At 36.0% G+C, this 22,641-nt stretch overlaps 2 protein-coding genes across 4 annotated transcripts in view; one reads left to right on the forward strand and one right to left on the reverse strand.

The window, feature by feature from the left end:
- The window catches only part of Pka-R1 (protein kinase, cAMP-dependent, regulatory subunit type 1), a 128,030-nt gene that overhangs the window by 17,775 nt on the left and 87,614 nt on the right, over window positions 1–22,641 (forward strand). The window contains exon 1 of one of the 3 annotated variants that reach the window (XM_077440785.1): window positions 19,611–19,900. The exons of the other annotated variants lie outside the window; for them this stretch is intronic. Within the exon in view, the coding sequence (XP_077296911.1) occupies window positions 19,889–19,900 (12 nt within the window). The 5' untranslated portion in view covers window positions 19,611–19,888. Of the gene's footprint in view, window positions 1–19,610; window positions 19,901–22,641 lie in introns of those variants that run through there. 3 annotated transcript variants of the gene reach the window in all.
- On the reverse strand, window positions 463–7,368 carry LOC143918747 (uncharacterized). The gene is made up of 2 exons (XM_077440782.1): window positions 6,940–7,368; window positions 463–5,531 (listed from the first exon to the last, which is right to left on the reverse strand). Exons 1-2 carry the CDS (start codon window positions 7,214–7,216, stop codon window positions 4,636–4,638), a joined length of 1,173 nt encoding a protein of 390 aa, XP_077296908.1. The 5' UTR covers window positions 7,217–7,368; the 3' UTR covers window positions 463–4,635.

Raw genomic sequence — 22,641 nt, forward strand, 5'->3', positions numbered from 1 at the left:
AAACTCTGGTACAAGATTTGGCACATTAATTAAAATATTCGTATGTATAGGTACATACACATAGCGAAATTACTAAAATAATTACAGCAGAAAAAGGTTGGACGCCGTCGATTTTTTTTTATTACTATTTTTGTGTTAAATATGATGTAATAATTATTATTCGGGAAATCAAATAATTTTAATATTATTATATAACTCAATGTATATAATATATTTCACTACGATTCAAGTTACGAAGGGTTTTTAAACGAGTTTGACATTTGACAGGCTTCTTCAGTAATTGAAATATCACGTCAGAATTTCAACACAAATAACGATTGAATTCTGTCATAAGCGAGGGGAAACTCCTTTTCTGTTTTTGAAATGTTGAAAAATTTAAAATTAGCGGACACTCAGCTCCGCTTGGGTCAAATATGTATATTCGTATACATATACATATTAGTCATGATTTAAGTTGATTCAGACTCAGTCACACCGACACTGATCCCATGATGAGCGCTGGTGATTTTTTATTATTACTCTATTGTGAAATAGAGACAACAACACTATTAGCAGATATACGCATAAACGTTACACGTATGCGTGCGTTACCTTCTACGCCTTATAGTGATCTTTTGTGTTTATATTCTACCATACAATTTAGCGTAACGATTGCGTATAATTACTAGCAACCTTAATGGATTCATATTTATAGAAGGTTTATGTACATGTCATAGAATTTTGACTATAAACGCCGCATTATTGTATTTTAAATGTCATAAATGCCGCATTATAGTAATTATCATCTACTCGCGTTTTGATGTCGGGTTTTCTTCGAAAGCTAGTTATCGCATATCAAATTTTATTATCCTCTTCCCCCCACCCCCTCACCATAATGTAGACTCGCATTAACTTTCATGTTTTCATTCAATATTTAGGTAAATTGACATGTGTATTTTGTAGCACGCATAACCTAACCACGTCGCACGCAACCGAAATTAGTATGTATTTACGAGTACATATGTATGTAATTGCGCAATTTTTCTCTACTAATTGCCTTCCGCAATCAGACTGATGAATTTGCTCTGAAGGTTTTCGTATCAGTGCTAATTTATCGTGTTAAGTTAAACGCTTACAGTAGTATGCGATCTACATGCTTAATAGCGATCTACATGATCTACATGCTTCCAGCGCTAACGAGATTTTGAGAGGTCGGATCTTTATTATTATGGCTCTTAAAACAAGTAATTAATAGATTATAATCCATTTTCGATTCCCTTTCATTTTTCTTGAAATTTTGCATACATATTCGATGACAATATATAAATATGAATTCATCCATTCCCCTGAAATTATTTTTTATTGCACTAAATAGGGCGCAGTTTCTAGAAATCCTAATTTTTCAAAGGCGCTCAAGAAGAATTTACGCAATAGAATTCTACATGAAAGGGTTAGCACCCTCGGATAACATAACCCTTGACGCTTTTTTGTTATATTGCGTTAGTTCTTCTTGAGCATCTTTGAAAGTTTGGAAGTCTCGAGAGTAGGGCTCTCTTGAGTGCATTCATCCGTTAAAACATATACTTTTAAGTGTTTTTATGTGGCCTTGTGCACGCATTCGCGCACTTGATAAAACTGTCAGTTGACAGCATCCGCGCATGCGCATTGCCACTGTGACGCTATACGATGAGATAATTTGTTATGACGTGGGTTTTTGTTTTTTTAGCAAGGGCCGTTACTTATCTTAAAATAGTGACGGTTAAATTTTTCCTTTTTAAACTTAGTATATTGCGAACTGTTTGTTACTTACCCTGTCAAAACCTGGAAATGTGTATGTAAGCCACTCCCTTGATTTATGATCGTTACCGAGTCGAACTATACGAGTTTGTTTAATTTAGCAAGAGAGTATGTAACAAGTTATGCGACAAGCTATTCTAGCATACATTGGGATGGCGTGTTGACGTCGCAATTGATCAGACGCGATGACCGAAATGTGCTTAAGTTATCTCGTATGTTTCCCACTAATCAGTGCAAATTTCGCACCTTTGTAAGAAATCATCGTTTTTTGTTGTCATACTCGATTTTTTTTTTGCTTAAGAGAATCCTTGGAATATAACAGTCGTAATATTTCATGTAACCAGACTTGACACATGTTGTCAAATATGCGGGTATATAGAGCTAAATATTTCGTAAAAATTGTCGAAAAAATAATAAAAGAAAAGGGTAATGTTTCATAAATATCGTCCCAAGAAAAAAAATTGGCAGCTCTTTGTGTTGTTCGATTTTTCTTCGTACCTTTGTCTCTTTTTTTTTTGCATCTCTTTGTGAGTCTGGATCGATTTGGTTATATTACACGTAGAGGTCAATATTTATCGTGTGTAGGCAGTAAATACGAAACTGTCGAGCTATGTATATAAAATTCGAAAAAAATATGCTTAGAAAAGAAATAGGTCGTATAAAAGTAGATAAAATGAGAACAATTGAATTGTGTCTGAAAAATCACACATCAAATATACAGATCAACATATATAATACATACATAGTTCAAGTGGTCGACCAAGTGTTCAAATATGTACATAATAGAAAAGCAATACACAAATGTCACTAAATGGATTATGCATATGACTAACATATTTGAATTCACCCAGGGCTAGTTTTGGAGAGCGTGTGGTATCTTATCTTGAAATACTTACTACCGTGCAGACTTTGGTCTATTTCACAATTTCACCAAATTCAATTGACACGTCAGTCCTTTTTATCTTCAATTTGTTTTCGCACCACATTATCTTAATGAAAAAAATATCGCTTTTCAATTTACACTCCGATGTTCACCTTACCCATTAATAACCACACCCACAGATGTATGTAATAGAGTACATACGTACGTGTCCAGGTTTAGACGGGTCAATACATTGATTTTTGTGCCATGGTCGGGGGATAAATTTCAGGATCGGCCTGACTTAACACTTTGGTAGGCTTCTCTTCACCGAGTGGTATTCCTCTGTGCCGTTATGTAAATTGTTCTTTTCGAATGGTAAAACTGGTGTAAAGGTGCTCCGTGCATAAGAAACTGGTCGACCTTTGTATTATGTTATGGTATATGTAGTATGCACTGGGTTTTCTAAATAGCAAAGATCGAACCATCTGCAGTGTTTAAGTGTGTTATATTGTTGCTGTTTTTTCTTATTTTCTTTGGGCTGTGACTTGTGGAGTCGAGGTCAGCTAGACACTATCATAATTTTAGACAAAAAATTCTCGTCGTTGGCCAGAAGTTTGATCATGTCGTTCTGGATGCACGTCGAGCAAATGACGCGAAGATAAGTGAACGGTGGGCCAAAATAATCCGCACGTGACACGTCTCTGAACGTGTGCTAGATCTTCAAATATAGAAAATATGTTGCAAAAAAAGTAGCATTTGTACGGTCTGCATTGAGGAAGCTTCGACTTGGGCTGATTTTGGCAAACTCTACGCGGTAGAGTGTTACAATTAAGAAAAAATCGAATTGAAAGCGGTTGTTCTACAGATAATTGCTGCATATCGTTAATGTGTCGAATAGTAATATTGATTAACGTGATTTTTTTGCTTATCATAAGTTGTCCCATGCTAGTTTAGTTTAGGTATATTCGAAATTTTGTTCGTGACGTCACTTGAAATTTTATGTAGGTGTTGAAGTAATGAAAGTCGTAGATAGGATTGATTGATCCAGGTATACATTTTTATACGTATAATATAAAAGTATATTTAATAAATAACAATACAACAATTGTTCACGAAATTCATACATAAATTTGAAATATTTCTAAACTAAGTTTTCTCACATTGTGACTGATCCGTTCTACACAATCGCATACAATTTTCACACATTTTCTAAATATACACAAAATTAATAATAATATCGAAACGCTTTTTACTTCACAACTTTTTTTAACTAATATATTTACAATATTTTTTAACATGATATCATTATCAAATATCATCTTGTCATGACTAAGTTTTTTTTATCTTTCTCGTTTAAATTTATTATTTTTTAAGGATAGAATGTTGACAAAATTAAAATTATTTTAAGGGACGTCTAACTCCGTAGAAATAATTTTAATTCGTTTAAATTAATAGTAAAGTGAACTATAATGTAAACTAATCAATATATTTTAACTTGGTCACAGTTAAATTAAACGTTTATTCGTACGCACGCGTAAAATTTTAAAAATTAGACAGTCGAATTTTTAATCGTATATGACTTGGCAGTCCAAAATAAACTTATTATTAATCAAAATGTTTGAAAGCTTCGCAATTTTGCGTAATTATTTGTTACTGAATCTATTGTATAAAAATAAATACTTACAATCAATGTATGTAAACATTGGACGTATGCAACACTTAATATGTCGTACTAGAAAATTAGTCACCATGAATTTATATAGTATTTTGTTATAATGGCCTGTTGAGATCAGCGAACACGAACGCAAACATTATATCCAATATCAACAGTCTACATACGACTTTCTGTCGCCACTGGTTTTATAGGCAGATCGTAGACTAGTAACAGACTAGAATATGCGTATCGGGAATAATGTTTGTATCCTCGAACTCAAAATTGACCATAAGGGAAGTGCTCGAGAGAGGGGTCGCGTCCGAAATGCGCGGAGCATCCGTCATTAAGGCACTCCCCCTATATACTCTGGTTTCCAGAGCTGATGTGAGAAAAAGTTGCTGACAATGTCGACGTCTCTGTCCTGATCCTGTGGTAGGTACGGTTTCGGGGCACCACCTTTGGGGAATACGGGCATGCAGGTTACAGACGCCGGCAGCACCAATCCCACAGGAAGCAGGGTTTTGGGATTGACCGGATACGAGAACTTTTGAGCTTGGCTCGCCTGTTCCGCCATCCACTCCCTGACGTCCCGCAGGACATCCTCAATGTCGCACTCCTTCTCATCTTCGGCTTCTATAGACTCTTCGTCGTCCCATTGGAACCTCCGTCTCATCTCCTGCTCGGCCGCAAGATTCGCGTGCGACGGCAACGGTTTAGTGCACTTAACTGTCTTTTGCAACCGTCTCGTCTGTCTAGTTATAATTACTCTCTTCTCACTCATCAAGTGTATCGTTACGAAAGCCCTCAGGCAAACCTCCACGTGGTCCCAGTTGGCGTTCACCACCTGCTCTCTGCTAAAATATCTCGGGTCCATGCCCAGCCACTGATTCATCCTGTATCCGGATTCGAGCATTCTGTCACCCATAGTCGCCGCCATCTTCTTCTTCAACTCCTCCCTGTGTTGACTCTGCTTTTCGAGGTCTTCGGCGGACAACATCGGTACGTAGTACCTGAACCCCGTCTGTCGGTACTTTTTCCCCGTGCCCGGTGTCTTTACGTCGGCGATGAAGTGTTTGGATTTGAACTGGATCAGACTGGCCAGGTATTTGTATTGTTGGTTCCTCTCCGGTATACTTTTGAAGTACACACACACCTTCTTTATCAGTTCTGGCGTCACTCGCTCCGTACATTTCTGTTGGCACGTGCATAATTTCACAGGTATTGTGATGGGTTCGGCATCTGCAATCAAACGAAACAATACAATGCAATCGCTGATTTGAAGGTTGGGTGTCGAAACTTGGACAGAACAAAGGTGGATTGAAGTTATTGTAGTACATTCAATCGAGATTTAGCCTCAAAACTAATAGTTCGTCTTTGTAACTCGAATTGAACGTTAACTTATGTCACACAAGTGTAAGACTTTGACCCCAATTAACACTTCTTAAAAAACCACACATGTAGCTTAAAACGTCCGGCTCTGTGCAGGCAATAGTTTTCAGAATGTAAACTTTACGATTGAATTAAGTTTCGCTTAACGGAACCAACCAACAACAAATAGTTTTTTGACGTCCATAATTTTGTCACCGTTTTTTATATTATACAAACTTATAAAAGTTGGCGGTGTTAAAAAAAATTACTCGTTTGGGTTAGTTCTATAAGATAACGCCTACCTCCATGTTTTGTCTTTTAGTAACCACGCAAGCAAATAAAGAATTGATTTTTTTAAACTGATTTTCCTAATAAATCGATACTATGCCACCCCTAGAATTGCCTAAGCGTAATATAAAACAGTGTTACACTGAATACTTTCGAGATTGTTTTTTCTAAATAATAATTTAATATTTCGTAAGAAAAACATATTTTTAATAGTATTTCAGAGGTTGTGTGTGTGGAACTGTGTAGAAGTGTGGAACATATTAAGCATAAAAAAAGATAACCGATATCTTATGTTTGCTTAAATGTCAGGCGAAATTTTTTTTTAAATTTACTCACACAGTCTTCGAAACTTTTTACAGAACTATATCATATTATCCGCCCAATCAATGAATCAATGCACCCGAGACCATAGTGAAGGGTACTCGACATCACAACGGTAAAACCGCAAGGTTTCATCGAGTCGAAATTGCACAAAGATTCGCGAGCACAGTCTCGCGTTATATATATATATATTTTTTTTTGCATTATCTCCGATCCGCCGAAACTATCCTCAACCGGATGACTCGACACTGCGCAAAACGGCAAATTCCCTATAGACCGGGGTGCGCGCACAACAACACACAGACAACACTCGCGCATATTTATATCCTACACATCGACACCAAAGTACACACAGTCTCGGAAGTTTTCACAAATCGGTCGCCATTTTTTTCGCACGGAAGACTGTACGTACTGTCGGGAATCTTCGAATCGATCGATCGCAGTGTGAGTGCGAGAGAGTGTGCGAGTTTGAGTGTGTGTGTGTGTGTGTGTGTGTGTGTGTGTGTGCGAGAGTGGAACGAAAGTGCGCGGTCCACTTAGAGCGGATAACGGGATTGCGAATTCGCGTTTGATAAGGTCGCGTGACATAATGATGCAAGGAGCCGAATCGGGAGTTGCGTGTGTTTATGGTCGAGGGGTTGAGGGGTGGGGTGTGTTTTGTTGGCGTCACCTCTAGGCGTCTGTCTCTGCTGGGCGACGAGGGGCGAGGGCGTCTCTGCAGAGTCGTTGTTGGTGTTGAGGTTGGTGTTGAGGTTGGTGTTGAGGTTGGTGTTGAGGTTGAGGTTGAGGTTGGTGGTGGTGGCGGTGGTGGTTTTGTGCTTGAGGGTGATGCCGGGTGGCAGCAGCGGCAGGAGGGCAGCGGCGGCGGGGGGCAGCGGGGGTGTAGCTGGCGAGGGGGTGGGGGTGTCGGTGTCGGTGGAGTCGGCGTCGCCCGCATCCAAGTCCATCTCGAAGCGAGTTCGTATCGATGTATCGGTCGGTGGGTGGGTGGGGTTGGGCGGTTGACTGTGTCGAGTGGTTGAGTGATGTCGGTGGTTGGTGGCAGTCAGTCGGTCGCACGGCCACAGCTGATCGCGGCCGGCGCGCCACTGCGGCCGCCGAACGCATCTCGCCCCTAGACACTTTTCCGCGGCTCGTTCACAGGTGGCGGCACTGTCTCTTCGGCTTCGGTTCGGTTCAGCTCGGCTCGGTTCGGTTCAGTTCGCTTCAGCAAACTACGAGCGCGCACTTCTTTCTTTTCTTTTTTTCTTTTCATTCGGCATATGTATGTACTCGTCGGTCTCCGTGACGAGCCGGAATGTTAAATTACATAAAACGCAAATATCGGAAGGCAAAGATCGAAAATCGAAAGATCTTAAGTCGAAAGATCAAAGAAAAAAAGGGTGCATGGTAAACTCACGTACATACTCACTTCATTTGCGCGAGCAGGATACAACAGGAACAAGAGGAACAGGCTTTTCCTCCCGTATTAATGTGCGCGCGCAGAATTTATTTATTTGTTTATTCAAATAGCAAAACTGCTAATACATAGTATAACAAAAAACACCCTTCAAGAAAGCAGTAATGTTATTAGAATTTCTAATGCCTTCAGGAAGGGCATTATACATTTGAACACCTATGTGAAAAACACCTCCTGCAGTTTTAGCTTGCTTAACTCTACCTATAATTAATTTATTCGTTTTATAATTATGTATATCTCTATATGATTATTAAAATATTTGGGTAATAGATTCTTATCTAGCTTATATATATAAACTTTAAAGTGCTTACTTTAAGACTATTTCTAATGTCCAACCATTTCAATTCATCAAACATATGTACTTTTTACATTCTTACGTTTCCTCACATTCAAAATTGCACGCATTGCTCTATTCTGCACGTTGTGCAGTTTATCAATACACAAACCGCTAAATAGATTGAGGACTGTAGCGCAGTATACAGTATGAGGCCGTACAATACAATTATATATCAATTACATAATACTGGAGGAAAAGCCTGTTCCTCTTGTTCCTTTTGTACCCTGCTCGCGCAAATTATGTGAGTATGTACCGTTTACCATGCACCCTTTTTTTTGATCTTTCGACTTAAGATCTTTCGATTTTCGATCTTTGCCTTCCGATATTTGTGTTTTCTGTAATTTAACATTCTGGCTCGTCACGTAGACCCGTACTCGAATGTAGGTTGGTCATCGTTTGGTGGTGTTTCGACTTTGATTTTGTCTTGTGTTGTTGTAATAAAATGGTTGCTGATTTTCTTTTGTTTTATTTTTACTAACCTCTTCTTACTTTTTTACTTCATCTATATAATGTACATATGTACTAGCTGTATTACCCGGCTTCGCTCGGTATTTGTAATATAATCGCTTAAACATGAGTAATCTAATAGTAATCATTTTATTAAATTTATTTGAATAGTTTTATTTTATATAAATTTATTTGAATACTCATTTGTTTTTTTTTATTAAATTGACTGTCACAAACAAACAAACATATATAGTAAGTCTCTTATAAAAAATTATATGTACACCCTCGGCGTCTGCGCCCTCTAGGGGGCGAATCCCTCTAGTGATTCGCCCCCTAGGGCTTCGCCCCCTAGGGCTCCGCCCCCGACGTCTGCGCCCCCAAAGGCTTCACCCTCAGCGCCTACGCCCCCGGAAACTTCAAATCCTTTGAATCGGAAAAAAGCGAATTATTTGTTCGATGACGTCACGTCAAAGCATACATACATGCAAAGTATCTTTCCAAATTATATATTAGATGTACAGTGAGCGACAAAAATAGGTACGCAGTAGCAAAATTTCATTTTATTCGTATATATCGCAATATTTTTCATTTAAAAGTTTCTGAAATCATGACTAGGATCATTAAGATAATAAAACAAGACAAATTATTAATTATATTGATGTATTTATTGAGATATTGGAATTATTTACGAAATGGACAAATTTGGGAAAAAAGTATTGGCAGTTCTTCGGGAGTTTTTAATTTAATTTAAAGCGGTTTTCACGGTATACATTTTTTAAATGTTTCCTATTAATAATATATACATAAAACAATAATATATAAATAAAATAAAGCTTAATATTTAGTAATTCCCCCTTTGTTTTTGATTACTGCCTCAATTCTTCTGGGCATAGAATAAAACAATTTTTTTATAACATTTGGGGAAATATCCTTTTCCCATGCCTCCGTTATTATGTTTTCCAGCTCTTGAAGCGTTTTTGGATTGCAGGCTTTTACTTTCCTCTTCAAAATCGCCCATAAATTTTCGATAATGTTCAGGTCTGGACTGTTCCCGGGCCAGGTAAGGGATTTAATTCCCAAACTTTCTTTATAATTGGTTATCTAAAACAAGTCGATGATATTTACCACATAAAAAAACAAATTAAAGATAGAAAAACGGTTTGATAACTTACAGAACGAGCCCGATATCAAGGTGCAGATTCGTCCTGAAATATTGGTTCAGCGACGAATTCTATGAGTGCTTCGATGGTGGGTAAAACACGTTCCCGTATCGTGTTTTCGTATTGGATGGCATTCATGGACCTTCGGACGAACTCTAGCGCCCTTATTCCATATCCTGTAATGCACCCCCATATCATGACATACGGGGAATGCTTCGCGGTCGCGAAACACAACTTGCGTGAAAACATACTCCACTTCTACGGCGAACTGTGGTCTTCCCATCTGATCCAATAAGATTCCAATTAGATTCATCTGAAAAAACCACCCTGTACCAGTCCTCTGATATCCAATTCTTCTTGTCCTTGGCCCATTTCAACTGCTTTTTCTTCATTGAAACCGCCAGAAGTGGCTTTTTCGCGAATTTGATCGCTCTAAACCCTAATTTATTCAGCTTCCTTTGGATCATACGGGTATGTACTGCTGTGGATGATGAAGTGTAAACCTCATCCCTGATTTTAGAAGCAGTAATAAATTGATCTTGAAGAGCAGCACGTTTTATGACACGATTTTCACGTTCCATCAATTTTTACTTCCTTCCAGATCCTGGAGCCCTTGTTAATAATCCTGTATCACTGTATTTTTTGATGAATTTTCTCACAGAACCTTCACTGAACCCCACCCGACGAGCAATGTCTCGATACGCGATTCGCTCTTTCGTAAGAGCCAAAATTACCGCTTTTTCATCGGTCGACATTTGGCGTGCGGACGACATTTTTCCGATGCGATGCTATTGCAACCAAAGTTAACGCGAAACTAAATAGGGAATTGACCATCAGCTTTTGTAAATCTTTGAACCAACGGTTACACAGAGTTGTGTAAAAAAAAAAAGGTTGGGGTCTCATTGTTTACGGCAGGTAGAGAGGTTTGTTTCGCGCTGTTTGTCCGAAATCTATGTGCGTACCTATTTTTGTCGCTCACTGTATGTAGGATATATATGTAGCCTATCGCCAACCCTCAGGTCAGTGGAATTTTGGGCCCGTTAGCAAAAAATCATCAAGAACCCCCCCCCCCCTCGAATTTTTAAATCGAAATACCAAATTTTTGGTTTCGCAACGCAGTATTAATATAAATATAATTATCGTTAATATGTAGGCAGAGAAATGTTATAATAATAGAATACTTATATTACATATTATAACATTTCTCTGTATGTACCATAGGTACATAATATAATTTTCTTAATTTAATTCGCCTATTTTAAAATTTCTTCTTTCGAGCCTTACTGTTTGCAAAATCATGAGTTAGTTGTTTGAGGTCCATTTTGGCTGTTTATTTGTGCTCAATTGTAAGTAAAGATAGTACATTCAGTCTGGTTGCACCGATCGAATTTCTTTTGTAATGTTGCAGTACATATGTATGTATGTATATACTTATGAAAAATCACTCCCCAAATAGCTATACTTGGTAATAAGTAATTCTGAAAATTGCGTTATGGTCATTGTTTCAGAAAGATCTTTCTTTAGTAATAAAAGTACATGAGAAAATTGAGATTCAAATTAACCTGAGATTTCTGGATATTTTTTTTCTTATATTCAAACAATGGTTTGGAATATCTGTTTCCAGCATATTCATAATTTTCCTAGGTTCAAGAGAACCGAAATAGTTTTCACTACCTGCATTATTTTGACGATTTATGGCCCCCTATAAGCATTGCTCACTCTCGCTACATATGTAGTAGTTACGCCACTGCCTCAGCTCTTGCAAGATGGAGACATTGGTTTTTTAGCTGTCCAGGAGATTCCAAGCATCCCTTTCCAGCACCACATCTCAAAAGTATTCTCCACCTCTCTCGACCTTGCACCGTCCATGTTTCCACTCTATATAGAAATACGGGGAAGATCAAAGTTCTAACTAGACGCATTTTCGTAGACGTGGTGATACCTTGGCCTTTCCAGATTAATCAACTCGGGTATAACTTCAATTTAGATACTTACATAATTTTAATGTTTTTTTTTTAAATATATTTTTAATCGATAACGGAAGTATGTATAGGGTTGCCTGGCGTCCCGATTAATCGGGATTGTCTACTATTTGAAGATATATAAATACATATAACTTACCATATCAAAGGGCTGTCGAAATATATTTAATTATCTCAGTAATGGAATAATCAAAGTGTCTTAAGTCTAATTAAAACATTACCTTATTTTAAATTCTTACAATATTATTACAAGGCACGGACCCATAAAAACAAATTTCGTTTCAATATAGCAATTAATTTTAATATAATACAACAGATGTAATAATAAAAATAATAACGAGGCTTCGGGGGATAATTAAAAAATCGCAAAACAATGATTGTTTTCTTATAATTAATTAATTACGCTAGTTAGGTAATTAAATTAAACCATCCGTGTACTGATCTTATTATTTTATACTTTGTATCCGCGATAAATAATTGAATTTCGAACGATGGGCATTTTGTTTACGAGCTATTTTGCGGTTAATTAAATGTCGTAAGGTCGATCAAAGGCCTCCCTCTGTCTCTGCAGATACGACTTTATTAAATAGGAACTCTATTGAAATTTTACATCAAGTCGTTACATCGATAGGCCGCGAGTTTTCCGAGTTGAGTTTCCCGACCCCTTTTCCTCAGCAAAACGCCGTAATCTAACTTCGATTACGACTTTTCGTTTAGATATGTTTATTTTCCAATCGGGCGCAAGAAATCTAAAAATAAATTCCAAATCCTACATCACCTCCCTGTCCAATATTTCAATCGAAAATATTTCATTACACCTCTAGTACATATACACATGTGTGTCATACGTGTAAATGAAAATCCGTCTTCTAATTTGCTTTCAATGTAAATTTTCTCTGGAAACGCTTAGGAATTTTCATTTGTACCGTGCCGGATTTCATTCCATAACCAATTTTTTATATTCACAAACGTAAAATCTTAACACGAAAGGACACACTGAAAATTGTCGACGCTGAAAAAATCGTATACCGGAAAACGGAAAATTGCACACACGAAAAATCCACATATTGTAAAAATAACTATTTTTGTATCGAGCGAATGAACAGGGTTGTGATCGGTTTTTAATTGCAACGCGACATCGCTATTGTTATCTTTTGATTCCATTAAACTAATTGCTACCCAGTTTCCATTTATTGTACCTATACGTAATACAATATGTAAAACGATGTCCGAGATAAACTTTTAAACTCATAGCAGCTTACATTCGATCATTATATTATTGGCTCTATTCGTAAAGGTAATTAACAATTAAACGCAAGTTTAATTTAAGATCCATCAAAAGTCCATTTTATTTATGTATAAATTGTTACATAAATAGGTCACACGTAGAATAATTGAGTTGTCGCATAGTGTATTTTGAGCTAGTGTTTGTTTCCCACAATTACATTTATATCAAGTTGTTAAATGATGAATTGAATTACATACATAGTGTTTTTGGTTTTGAGATATGTATATGTAGAACCTTCAAATGAAAATAAAACACAAAAATCGTGACAATGGCCATGGTATTGGCAAGATAATGTTATGCCATTTATATACGTGTTTAAATATGATATTAGGCATGTGGGTTGCTTCGAATAAAGCGCAATCTGGAAGTTCAATTTTCAACCTCTTTCGAGCAGTTGGGGCTGTATATCGGCAATAGGGCGGCGAATGTTAGCTTTCAAGTATTCCATCGTCTCTGGTTTATCGGTGTAGACTAACCGCTTCACATATCCCCGCAGAAAATAATCCAAATGTGTTTAATCACTGTTCTGGCTTGAGTCTATTTATGGTGAAATGGAAAACCAAACTGATTAAAAATCAGCTGTTAGCTGTCAAATTGGCTGTCGCTAGAAAGTGTTGCCAATTCGAAAACTTACCTTTTTTATTTGAATCGAACATGTACACTCACTCGCCTTTACAGGTCGCTACAAAGTGACGAGTCTACTAATACAGATACAATACAATAACACAATTAATACAAGCATTTTTATTCAATGCGAATTCAAATAAACATCATCCACAGTGACATCTATGGAGAAATTTTTGCAGAATTTTATTATAGAAATCGCCGAACCTCAAGACGCTGAATAGCTTGCGATTTGCAAGAGCGATTGGAAAGGAAATGCCAATTTACAGGAACCGTTTCTATTAATATCAGAAAAATTGGCAAACTCTAAAAAGAAACGATCGACCTGGGGTCACAAACTAATGTCTGGACAACAGCTACTAGTAGGAATCGAACCGTGACCATCCCGCTCTAAAGCATAATATGCTAACCACTAGTCCACGCTGCTGGTTGACTACTACTAGTAGCCAGGTGTACGTATTCAATCAATTGATAGAAAGTGAACACAATTGAAAAAAAATTGTATTGTCGGTGTAACGTCTGTACGAACAATCAGCAGGACAAATTAGCATTTTGTATATAGATTTATTTTTAAAATGTTGTCATTGTCAGATAGATAAATACAAGATAATTATTTAATTACATATGCTATTATATATATATATACCTATTTATGTGTACATATTGTTGCGTTTCCAAGATCGGGGGTTATTGTTCCATCTTCGACCAGCCAGTTCCGAATGAATCACGGAATAAATCCGCCGACTATTTATACACAACGTGTACTCTTAGCACAAAGAGCTGATTTGTCGATGAGTCGTGAGACCTTATTGGCTGTCGTATACAGCTTACTGATTGGCTGAAGACTTTTTGGCGCGATAAGGCGGTCAGTGCTATCAACTAGTGGTAGACAAATCTCCACGTTACAATATTTATCGAGTTCAAATTTTCTTCAAGCCTTATTCGCAAAATTGTCAGATCAGCAATTAACTGTGGGCTAAGTTGAATGCACTGGTTTAAGTAATAAACAATAAACAAAAAGTTGTTTATCAATTGAAATACATAGATTACTTTTATTTACATACAATCAGAACTGCAGATGACGCGACGCGACTCAACTAATTAAGTGATGATTAAGTATACTAAAAGTGGTGAACGTTTGTTAATTGTTTTGTTAACGGATTATATAGCATATCAAGTGATAATCATTGGTCATATCATATTTTTATTTTTCTTGAAAATGAAGTATATTCTTACACTATGTATGTATATCTTTCACTCGTGATAATAATTTGAAATTTCACCACTCTGGCAAATGAATTATGAAGGTCAGTTTAATCATTCGTGTGAGGTTGATTCATTGTACATATTTGTACATATGTATTTTACTGTTATATATGTACATATTTTTTAATGATATTATATTCTATCCAATTTATGCAAGCACTTATCTAAAATGTCTCAAGCTTGTGGTAAATTGGATTTTTTCACAGAAGCTTTCCCAGCGGTGCTTATTGTTGACTTTGATAGATTTGTCGTCGCTTTTAAACGTCTACATACATACATATTTCATACGTATGTAAAATGTATGTATGTATGTATATATTATTTATTTTAGATTTTACATCAACATTTACATTTAGCCAAAATTTAGCCAGCAGCATACATAGCTTGGTGGTCGATACTAAGTACCGATAGGTCGCTAGGTTCAATCCCGTGAGCTGATCGAGATTGAGAAGAATTTATTCTGAGTATAATCTTTAATGCTGCTGGTCAGACTTTTGTGACTCCAAGTCGGTCGTTTCCTATCAGAGTTTGCCAATTTGTCTGATTTCATTATTGAAGCGGCTTCTCCATCAAATTAGCACAAACCATCCTACCCACAATGTCACCACTATTTGAATATGGTTTCAAAAATTTATTATCTATAACATAGATATCTCACTAATTTTCTTATACATATTATTTGTATTATGCTTATACATACATATGTCTGGTCAGAGTGACGCATATTCTGTAATGTCATTGTGGCTAATATGTAAATAAATAAATATACAGCAGAAAAAAAATAATAGAATTATGTATGTATCGTATGTAAGTGTTGATTTTTAAAATTTTATTTCAATAGATGTTCAAATATTTTCGTTTTTATTTGTGTGCTTATTTTCTCGGGGTTGTGGAAAGCCGAGTGGGTAAAAAAACTGGTTTGTGGGGGGGTTAAATTGGAAAGGCTTCTTTCCCTCCTACACTCTTATCGCCTGGAGGAATTGAAAGAGGTCGCTGTGCGCTATTTGGAGATACGTGAGAAATTTAATATTTTTACTGTACATACATATATAAGGAAAAAATGTGCCGGAAGCTATAAAGATTTGCGTCTCGTTATTATTATATTACATATTTTTTTTTTTGCAAATTTTTCCTTGAAGTGTTTGCTCATCTCTCAGATGAAAATCCAATTATCGCCTGTTTGTCAATTTGGTTTTTGTATAATATAGTTACGCGTTTGTAGGTAATTCCCAAATTTTTATTTTATCTATAGCTACATACATATGTACATATTATGTGTGGTTCGGTGATTATTGGTCACAAAGCGCTCGCCCAAAAGTCGCTAAAATGTCTATAACGGAAAATCTCGCAACCGAAAAGTCCATCGTACTAATGATAACTATCATACTAACGAGAACTCGAGTGCCAAATATTCCGTATTCGCGATTTTCATGGCAAAAATTGTCTTTTGGACGATCGCAATGTGATTAATAATCAAATTACCATTATGTGTACAATCCTTAACACTTCGACTGTTACAAATTAATGATATCACCCAGCCATGCTTGAGGTCTTTATATTTATTTTATTTGTATTCAATCAATCATGATCATTTGTCTAACAAGTTGCTCCAACTCGTCGAGTGTGCTATAAAAATGATATATTTACTAGTGCTGTGCCCGGTGATTTCAACGGGTGGTTTTGGAAAGGAATTGATATACGAATTAAAATAAAGTAATATGTTATTTATAAATATATTAATCGTAAAAAGTTGATTGCGCGCATTATACGCTCGCCGATTCAACCCGTTCACCCGTTTGAAATGATGAATGACTGTGCGCGTGTGTGTGTGTGTGTGTGTGCTCCCGTCGCTCGGCCTGACGTCGCACATGTCAGACGCTCCACCCCCCCATTTCCCCGCGTCTCTTCGACCACTTGACTCTGATTGGCTGTGCGCCTCTGTGACTCTGATTGGCTGTGTCTATACGCGTCCGTCACAAACGTATCCACATACATGGCGTCCGTTTTTATATACATTTATGTATTATTATTCAAACATTATACAGAAGTGTTGTAAGTATTGTTGCGTAGGGGTGGGTGGAGGATCCAAGTAAAAAAGCCAACAGTCGTTTCACAGCATTTATTGATGATTAAGGAGTTACACGTATTGCTAGTGTTCAATCCAGAATGACATGATATCGCCTACGTACCGCTTTATAAAGGGTAGATCTCTCAGGACGCCTAATCTGTTTACCTGTTGTATAGTCACGTATTCGGATATGTATTTTCCACGATATTGGGTCTCCCCGTACCGATTCTGAGAAATAACTAATAACGGTCATTGTTTAGCCTAAATGCACTCCAAGATAAATGCAAGAGTCCAGATATAATCTTTGGAAGTAAGTGCATGCATTTAGTTAACCGATAACAGATATCCGTTGGTCTAAGTACAATTCGCTCAATCCACGGCGTACGTAACAGTATTATACAAGGCAAATACAAACTTCGATTAACATTCACAGAGACATCTACGGATAAATTTGCAGTATTTATACAAATCGGCAAATCTAGTAAGAAACTATTGACGTTGGAGTCATATACATATACAGGGTTTGGCCAGCAGCTTACACCAAGAATAGAACCGGTGACCACACAATTGAAAGCATTACATGCTAACCACTGATCAAAGCGCCTGGTTAACTATAAACAACTAGTTGCCAAGTGCACGAAATTTGTGCTTGTAGTTTGGCACACCTACCAAAATCTGGCTAATTTTCCATCCCCCGCGCAGTCCGTACGATAGTTTCCTTTGCCAAATTTTAGTTTTGTTCAAATGCCCTAAACCATTACAAAGATTTTATTCCGCTCACTAAATGTTGCACATTCTTAATTTGAAGACTTATCCAAAGTTATGGAGAGTGAAATTTTTTCATTTCGACCAATTTATGAAGTTAGGTGGCTATCGAGGCATGTCAAAGTTAGCGCTTTCGTGCGTAATTATATTGTCATAATAGATTATTGCTCAAACATAATGATCCAATCAATAAATATTGCTTAAAAATGCTGAAAGATCCTCAAATTCGCGTCTCGATAACGATTTTGAATGACGTTTTGGGTGAACTATCATCAATGTGCAAATATTTTCAAAAGTGCAATAAAAGCCACTCAATTTGCAAATGCAAAAATTAATAAATAAAGAGCTCAATATTTGGGTGTGACAGTTTATTGGAGCGAAGACGTGAAAAGCATATTATCATTAAATGGCAGCGGTATAAATAGCCGCGATTTTGATAGAATGTACCAAAATATACTTTCCGTACGTGCTGATTACTTGAAGTTGCCGGTACGTGCTATGCTAGTATGAATAGACCTTTATATATTTATGTGTTCAAAAATATGTACTTGAAAATTTGATGAGACTTTGAGTATTAGATTGGATTCCATTGTGAAATCGATCCGTCACACCTTAGGGTACTAACCGGGTGTGTGCATATATAAAATGAAGGTATTCGACTCGGTCAGAGTGCATCTGTATGCATAAGCAAATATTGCACTAATGTCCAGAGGTCGGCGGATATGTTTTTTTGCCCACAAAAAATTGTTCACTATTGTCAATCTTCTTTTTTGCTTTGTAGGACAATAGTACAAAAGTGAACCATTTTTGTGGGCAAAAGAAATTTTTTGCTTTGTAGGACAATAGTACAAAAGTGAATCATTTTTGTGGGCAAAAGAAATTTGTCCGCCGATCTCTGCTAATGTCATCCTCTTGTCTCTAATCTTGTCTAGCCAGCAGCGTGGACTAGTGGTTAGCATATATGTAAGCTTTCGAACATAATATAATGGTCTCGGGTTCGCGTCCCACTGGTTGCTGCTGACCAGACCTTGGTTAATGACTCTAGAACGATCGTTTCCTGTCAGAGTTTACCAATTTATCTGATTTTCATAAAAGCGGTTCCAATAAATTGGCAATCTTTACCAGTATCTCGCAATTTTCGAGTTTTCAGCATCTGAAATTTCGCTGATTCTTATAAAAATGCAAATTTGTCATAAATGTCTCGCAAATTTCGAGTTTTTTACATTTCAAAATGATTTGAAACTGGACCAATTTAAAAAAAAATTTCATCATCGGTATGAGAAAGATATTTTCTATGTTTGTGTCTTCGTATTTTTTTAAAAATCAACCGTTAAATTAGGACGCTGGAATCTTTTCGTGGGTGTAAAAACGAGGCGATTTTATAGATGTTTGGTGGCTCTTAGCTCCTATAAAAAATAACCAATCAAAAAATAAAAAGATGCCTATGGTGGATTTCCATAGCATATTAAAGAATAATTTCTTTAGTGCCATAATTGATGAAGGGAAAAGTGCAATACGTTTATATGGACAAGGCGCTGGTGTCCAGCCCTCTAAAGAATGTATTTTTTAAATTAGCTAGATAGCTAAAATTATATAAATAAATAAAAAAAATAGAGTAATATCCTTTTTAAGATACAATTCGTTATACACATACATAGCTTTCAAAAACAAATTAAAGGAAAATTAATGGTGGCGTATGCAGTGCGTGTATTCACTGCCTTTTTTGATAACGCATTTTCCCGCTTTAACCTCTCGATAATTCGGCGTCAAATGTTGGGGTTTGAATTAAATTTATTTCTTCATCGACGACTAAATTTTCATCCATCTCTCCCGACATCTCCTTCTAGCGATACACATGCGACCAACAGGTGTCCGTTCGGTCGAGATTTGCTTGCGCTGTGGCTCTGTCTCGTTCCCACTCTTTCTCTCGCTCTCTTAGTACTTTGCCGTTCAGTGCCGTGCGTTCGACAGTCCGCAGCGGACTATTGCACCGGGCGCGCGTTAATCTTATCCAATTGTTCTCGGTTTTTGATACACACGGGAGTCCGGTTTGAAAGTTTGGTTTTGAAAAATGTGCTCAGTGTTGATGGTTTTCCATTCAAGTTTAACATTCGTTTGACGGTGTGATTGATATTGTTTTGTTGTTATTATCTGTTTGTTGTGTACCACGTGCGTGGTTGTAAATAAGTTTGATTAGGATTTCACTACATTAAAATACGCAAAATGGCTACTAAGGTAAATGGATTAATTGTTACATTAAATTGGTACAAATGTTTATATGTAATATACTTTTTATTCAAAACATGGTAATGGAAACTAATTTTTCATGTCATCATTCTAATTCATATTTGATTTTGAGTCTAATTCAATGTGACTGTGAAGCTTTTCTCCATAAGAACTCAATTTCCCGTTGCCTTATGGAAAGTATTAAATGGAAATCGTAAAAAATACAACGATTTTCGTAGCTTAAAACCTCTTAATTATTTTAAAAAAATATTGAAAAACATACTGATTTTCGATATGTTTCAATTCGTAAATGAATGACGTAATTTAATTTTATCTTTTTCTGTTAATGAATTTTTTAATTGGTTTGCTTTTTTTTATTTCGATTAAAGAAAAAGAAAGCATCTAGGTTTGTTTTACAGAAATTATTCAAAATTGTATTTTTTATCTGAAAGAAAATTATCTTATCAAATTCATGGATAAAGATGCTAGCAGGATTAAAGTAGGTAAGTCGGATAAGGGTCAAAATATAACATAAGCCCAGTTTGGCGAGAATGTCTACATATTTTGTAGTTTTCTATGTATAATATATTATTTATCATGTTTTATTATAATATATTTTTTACATATTGTAAAATATAATTGCTTTTAAGTTTTTCAAATAAAATATAATACATTTTAATAACTACATTTCATTTGGAATCGGTACTTGTTTATTTAATTTATTTATTTAATAGCAAATTGTTACTTAAAGCCTACAACCAAAATACCAAACTAAATTTAATAACTGTTATATAATATATCGTACATATGCATTGCAAGTAATATAACACTAGTAACAACTTAAATGTTTCAATTAATTCAAATCTAAATTCTACATATACATAGTATCTCGAATTTGCTGATATTATAAAATGCTACCTACTCTATCTCTATGATACTGTGTAAATATAATTGTTTATTGATGTTTGTAATTGGCCAGGAAAGCGCATTGGAGCTTACCTGTTGGCCTTCTTGGTATATAAATATATACAACATATAAAATTTAAATTTAAAAATATATACATATGTATGTATGTCGAAAGTAGAAAGAAGACAATAAAAACCCGACCAACACAATTCTCACAAACCGATATATTAAGTCACGGGAATGCGGATTAGCATTCTTCAAACTGGACTTGCATACATTTCTTTGGTTTCGTTGCGACAAAAGCCCACGTCTAAAAACCAAACCTGAGGAACTTTCGAACCGGCAACGACGATCGGCACTTTCTCTGTGAAATAAAATCGCACCATTCAAAATACAAAGTTTGACTAAAAGTTTACAAAGTTGGGGACACGAGCGAGTTGGAAATAGACTCGGAATATTATGTCGTTGGATATCGTTTAATATCACTCACGCTTTATTTTAAGATATCGCATTCCGCATCCGAAGACCGGGTGACTAAAAACCGAAATAGACCCTTCCGAGTGTCGGCCACTATACATAAATTCTACCGCCAAAATATACATACATACACATAATAATGACAATAAAAATCCTCCCCCGGAAGATTTATCTCAGGAAAAACAAGCAACGGGTCTGTGCTTTTTATGCATTGTTCGGCTCGATGAAGATAGCAAGCGCTTCGCTTGTTTATTGATTTTCAAAATGGCATAATATGAATAAATCAGGAGTGTAAAATATATGAATATTGATCAAAGTTTCCATCTAAGTATGAATCAATTGAAATATACAGTCGTTTGGTATATTGATCTTAATCAATAAAGGATGTGAAATGAAAACGTGCCAAAATGAAAATATGCTAAAAGAAATTTTTTTTTCTTTGTTCATATTCCTTCAAAAAACTCGTATTAGTTTTAAAAAGGAGTTGATAATAATTGACGTAAGATAACCTTTTTCACTCAAAATTTTTTTAGGTACATACCGTAAAATTAATACCGTATAGTCGAAACGTTTTTCAGTAATTTTGTTTTTTTTTTGTTTTAAGTAAAAATAATAAAAAAAAATTATTTTAATTTTATTGACGAAAACACATGCACATATGGTTAATAGCCATAATTTTTTTTTTTGATAATTTCTTGCCAGTGGAGCCTTCAAAACACAAACCAAAAAAATAAGACACTGTGTATTGATGGCGAGTGGCATGGACTCAAATTTCAAATTTTATGACCCGTAAAATATTGCAACATTGCACCTAAGTAACACATTTTATGTTAATACGAATTATTAACTTATTTTTATGGATTCATGTTAAAATTGTCTTTCTTGAAATTCAAAGATTTAGAGTAATTAATTAAAGTATAAATGACACTAACGTAATATGCTCGAATGCCGCCGCAGTGGCGGTATTCGAGAAATACTGCAAACCTAAATGCCGCCGCTATAGCGACATTCGAGTGCAAAGAGTTAAAAAAAAAAGAATCTGGGACACTCATATAGTATAATTCTTATATATGTATTATCATCATTGGCTAGAGCCACTCACCATCCACTGCTGGATGAAGGTCTCTCCAACACGCTTCCACTTTTCTCTGTTTTGCGTAACTCTCATCCATCTCACCCCACACATTTTCCTAATATCATATACATATCTTCCCTGCGGTCTTTCTTTTACTCTTTTGAATTCTCTTGGGTACCATTCTAACGCTTCTTTTATCCACTTTTCGTCCATTCTTCTAGCCACGTGGCCCGCTCATTGGCATTTTAATGTATATACTCTATCCACTATGATACTTCTCACCAACGTATT

Source organism: Arctopsyche grandis, chromosome 11, assembly GCF_051622035.1.
Source record: "Arctopsyche grandis isolate Sample6627 chromosome 11, ASM5162203v2, whole genome shotgun sequence".
In the NCBI taxonomy this organism is placed as follows: Eukaryota; Metazoa; Arthropoda; class Insecta; order Trichoptera; family Hydropsychidae; genus Arctopsyche; species Arctopsyche grandis.

Bases quoted from the DNA above. Each gene is read 5' to 3' on its own strand.
- LOC143918747 (XM_077440782.1), bottom strand. From the start codon at position 7,216: ATGGACTTGGATGCGGGCGACGCCGACTCCACCGACACCGACACCCCC. The intron at 5,532-6,939 runs GTGACGCCAACA...GTTTGATTGCAG, and splicing joins GCAGAGACAGACGCCTAGAG to ATGCCGAACCCATCACAATA.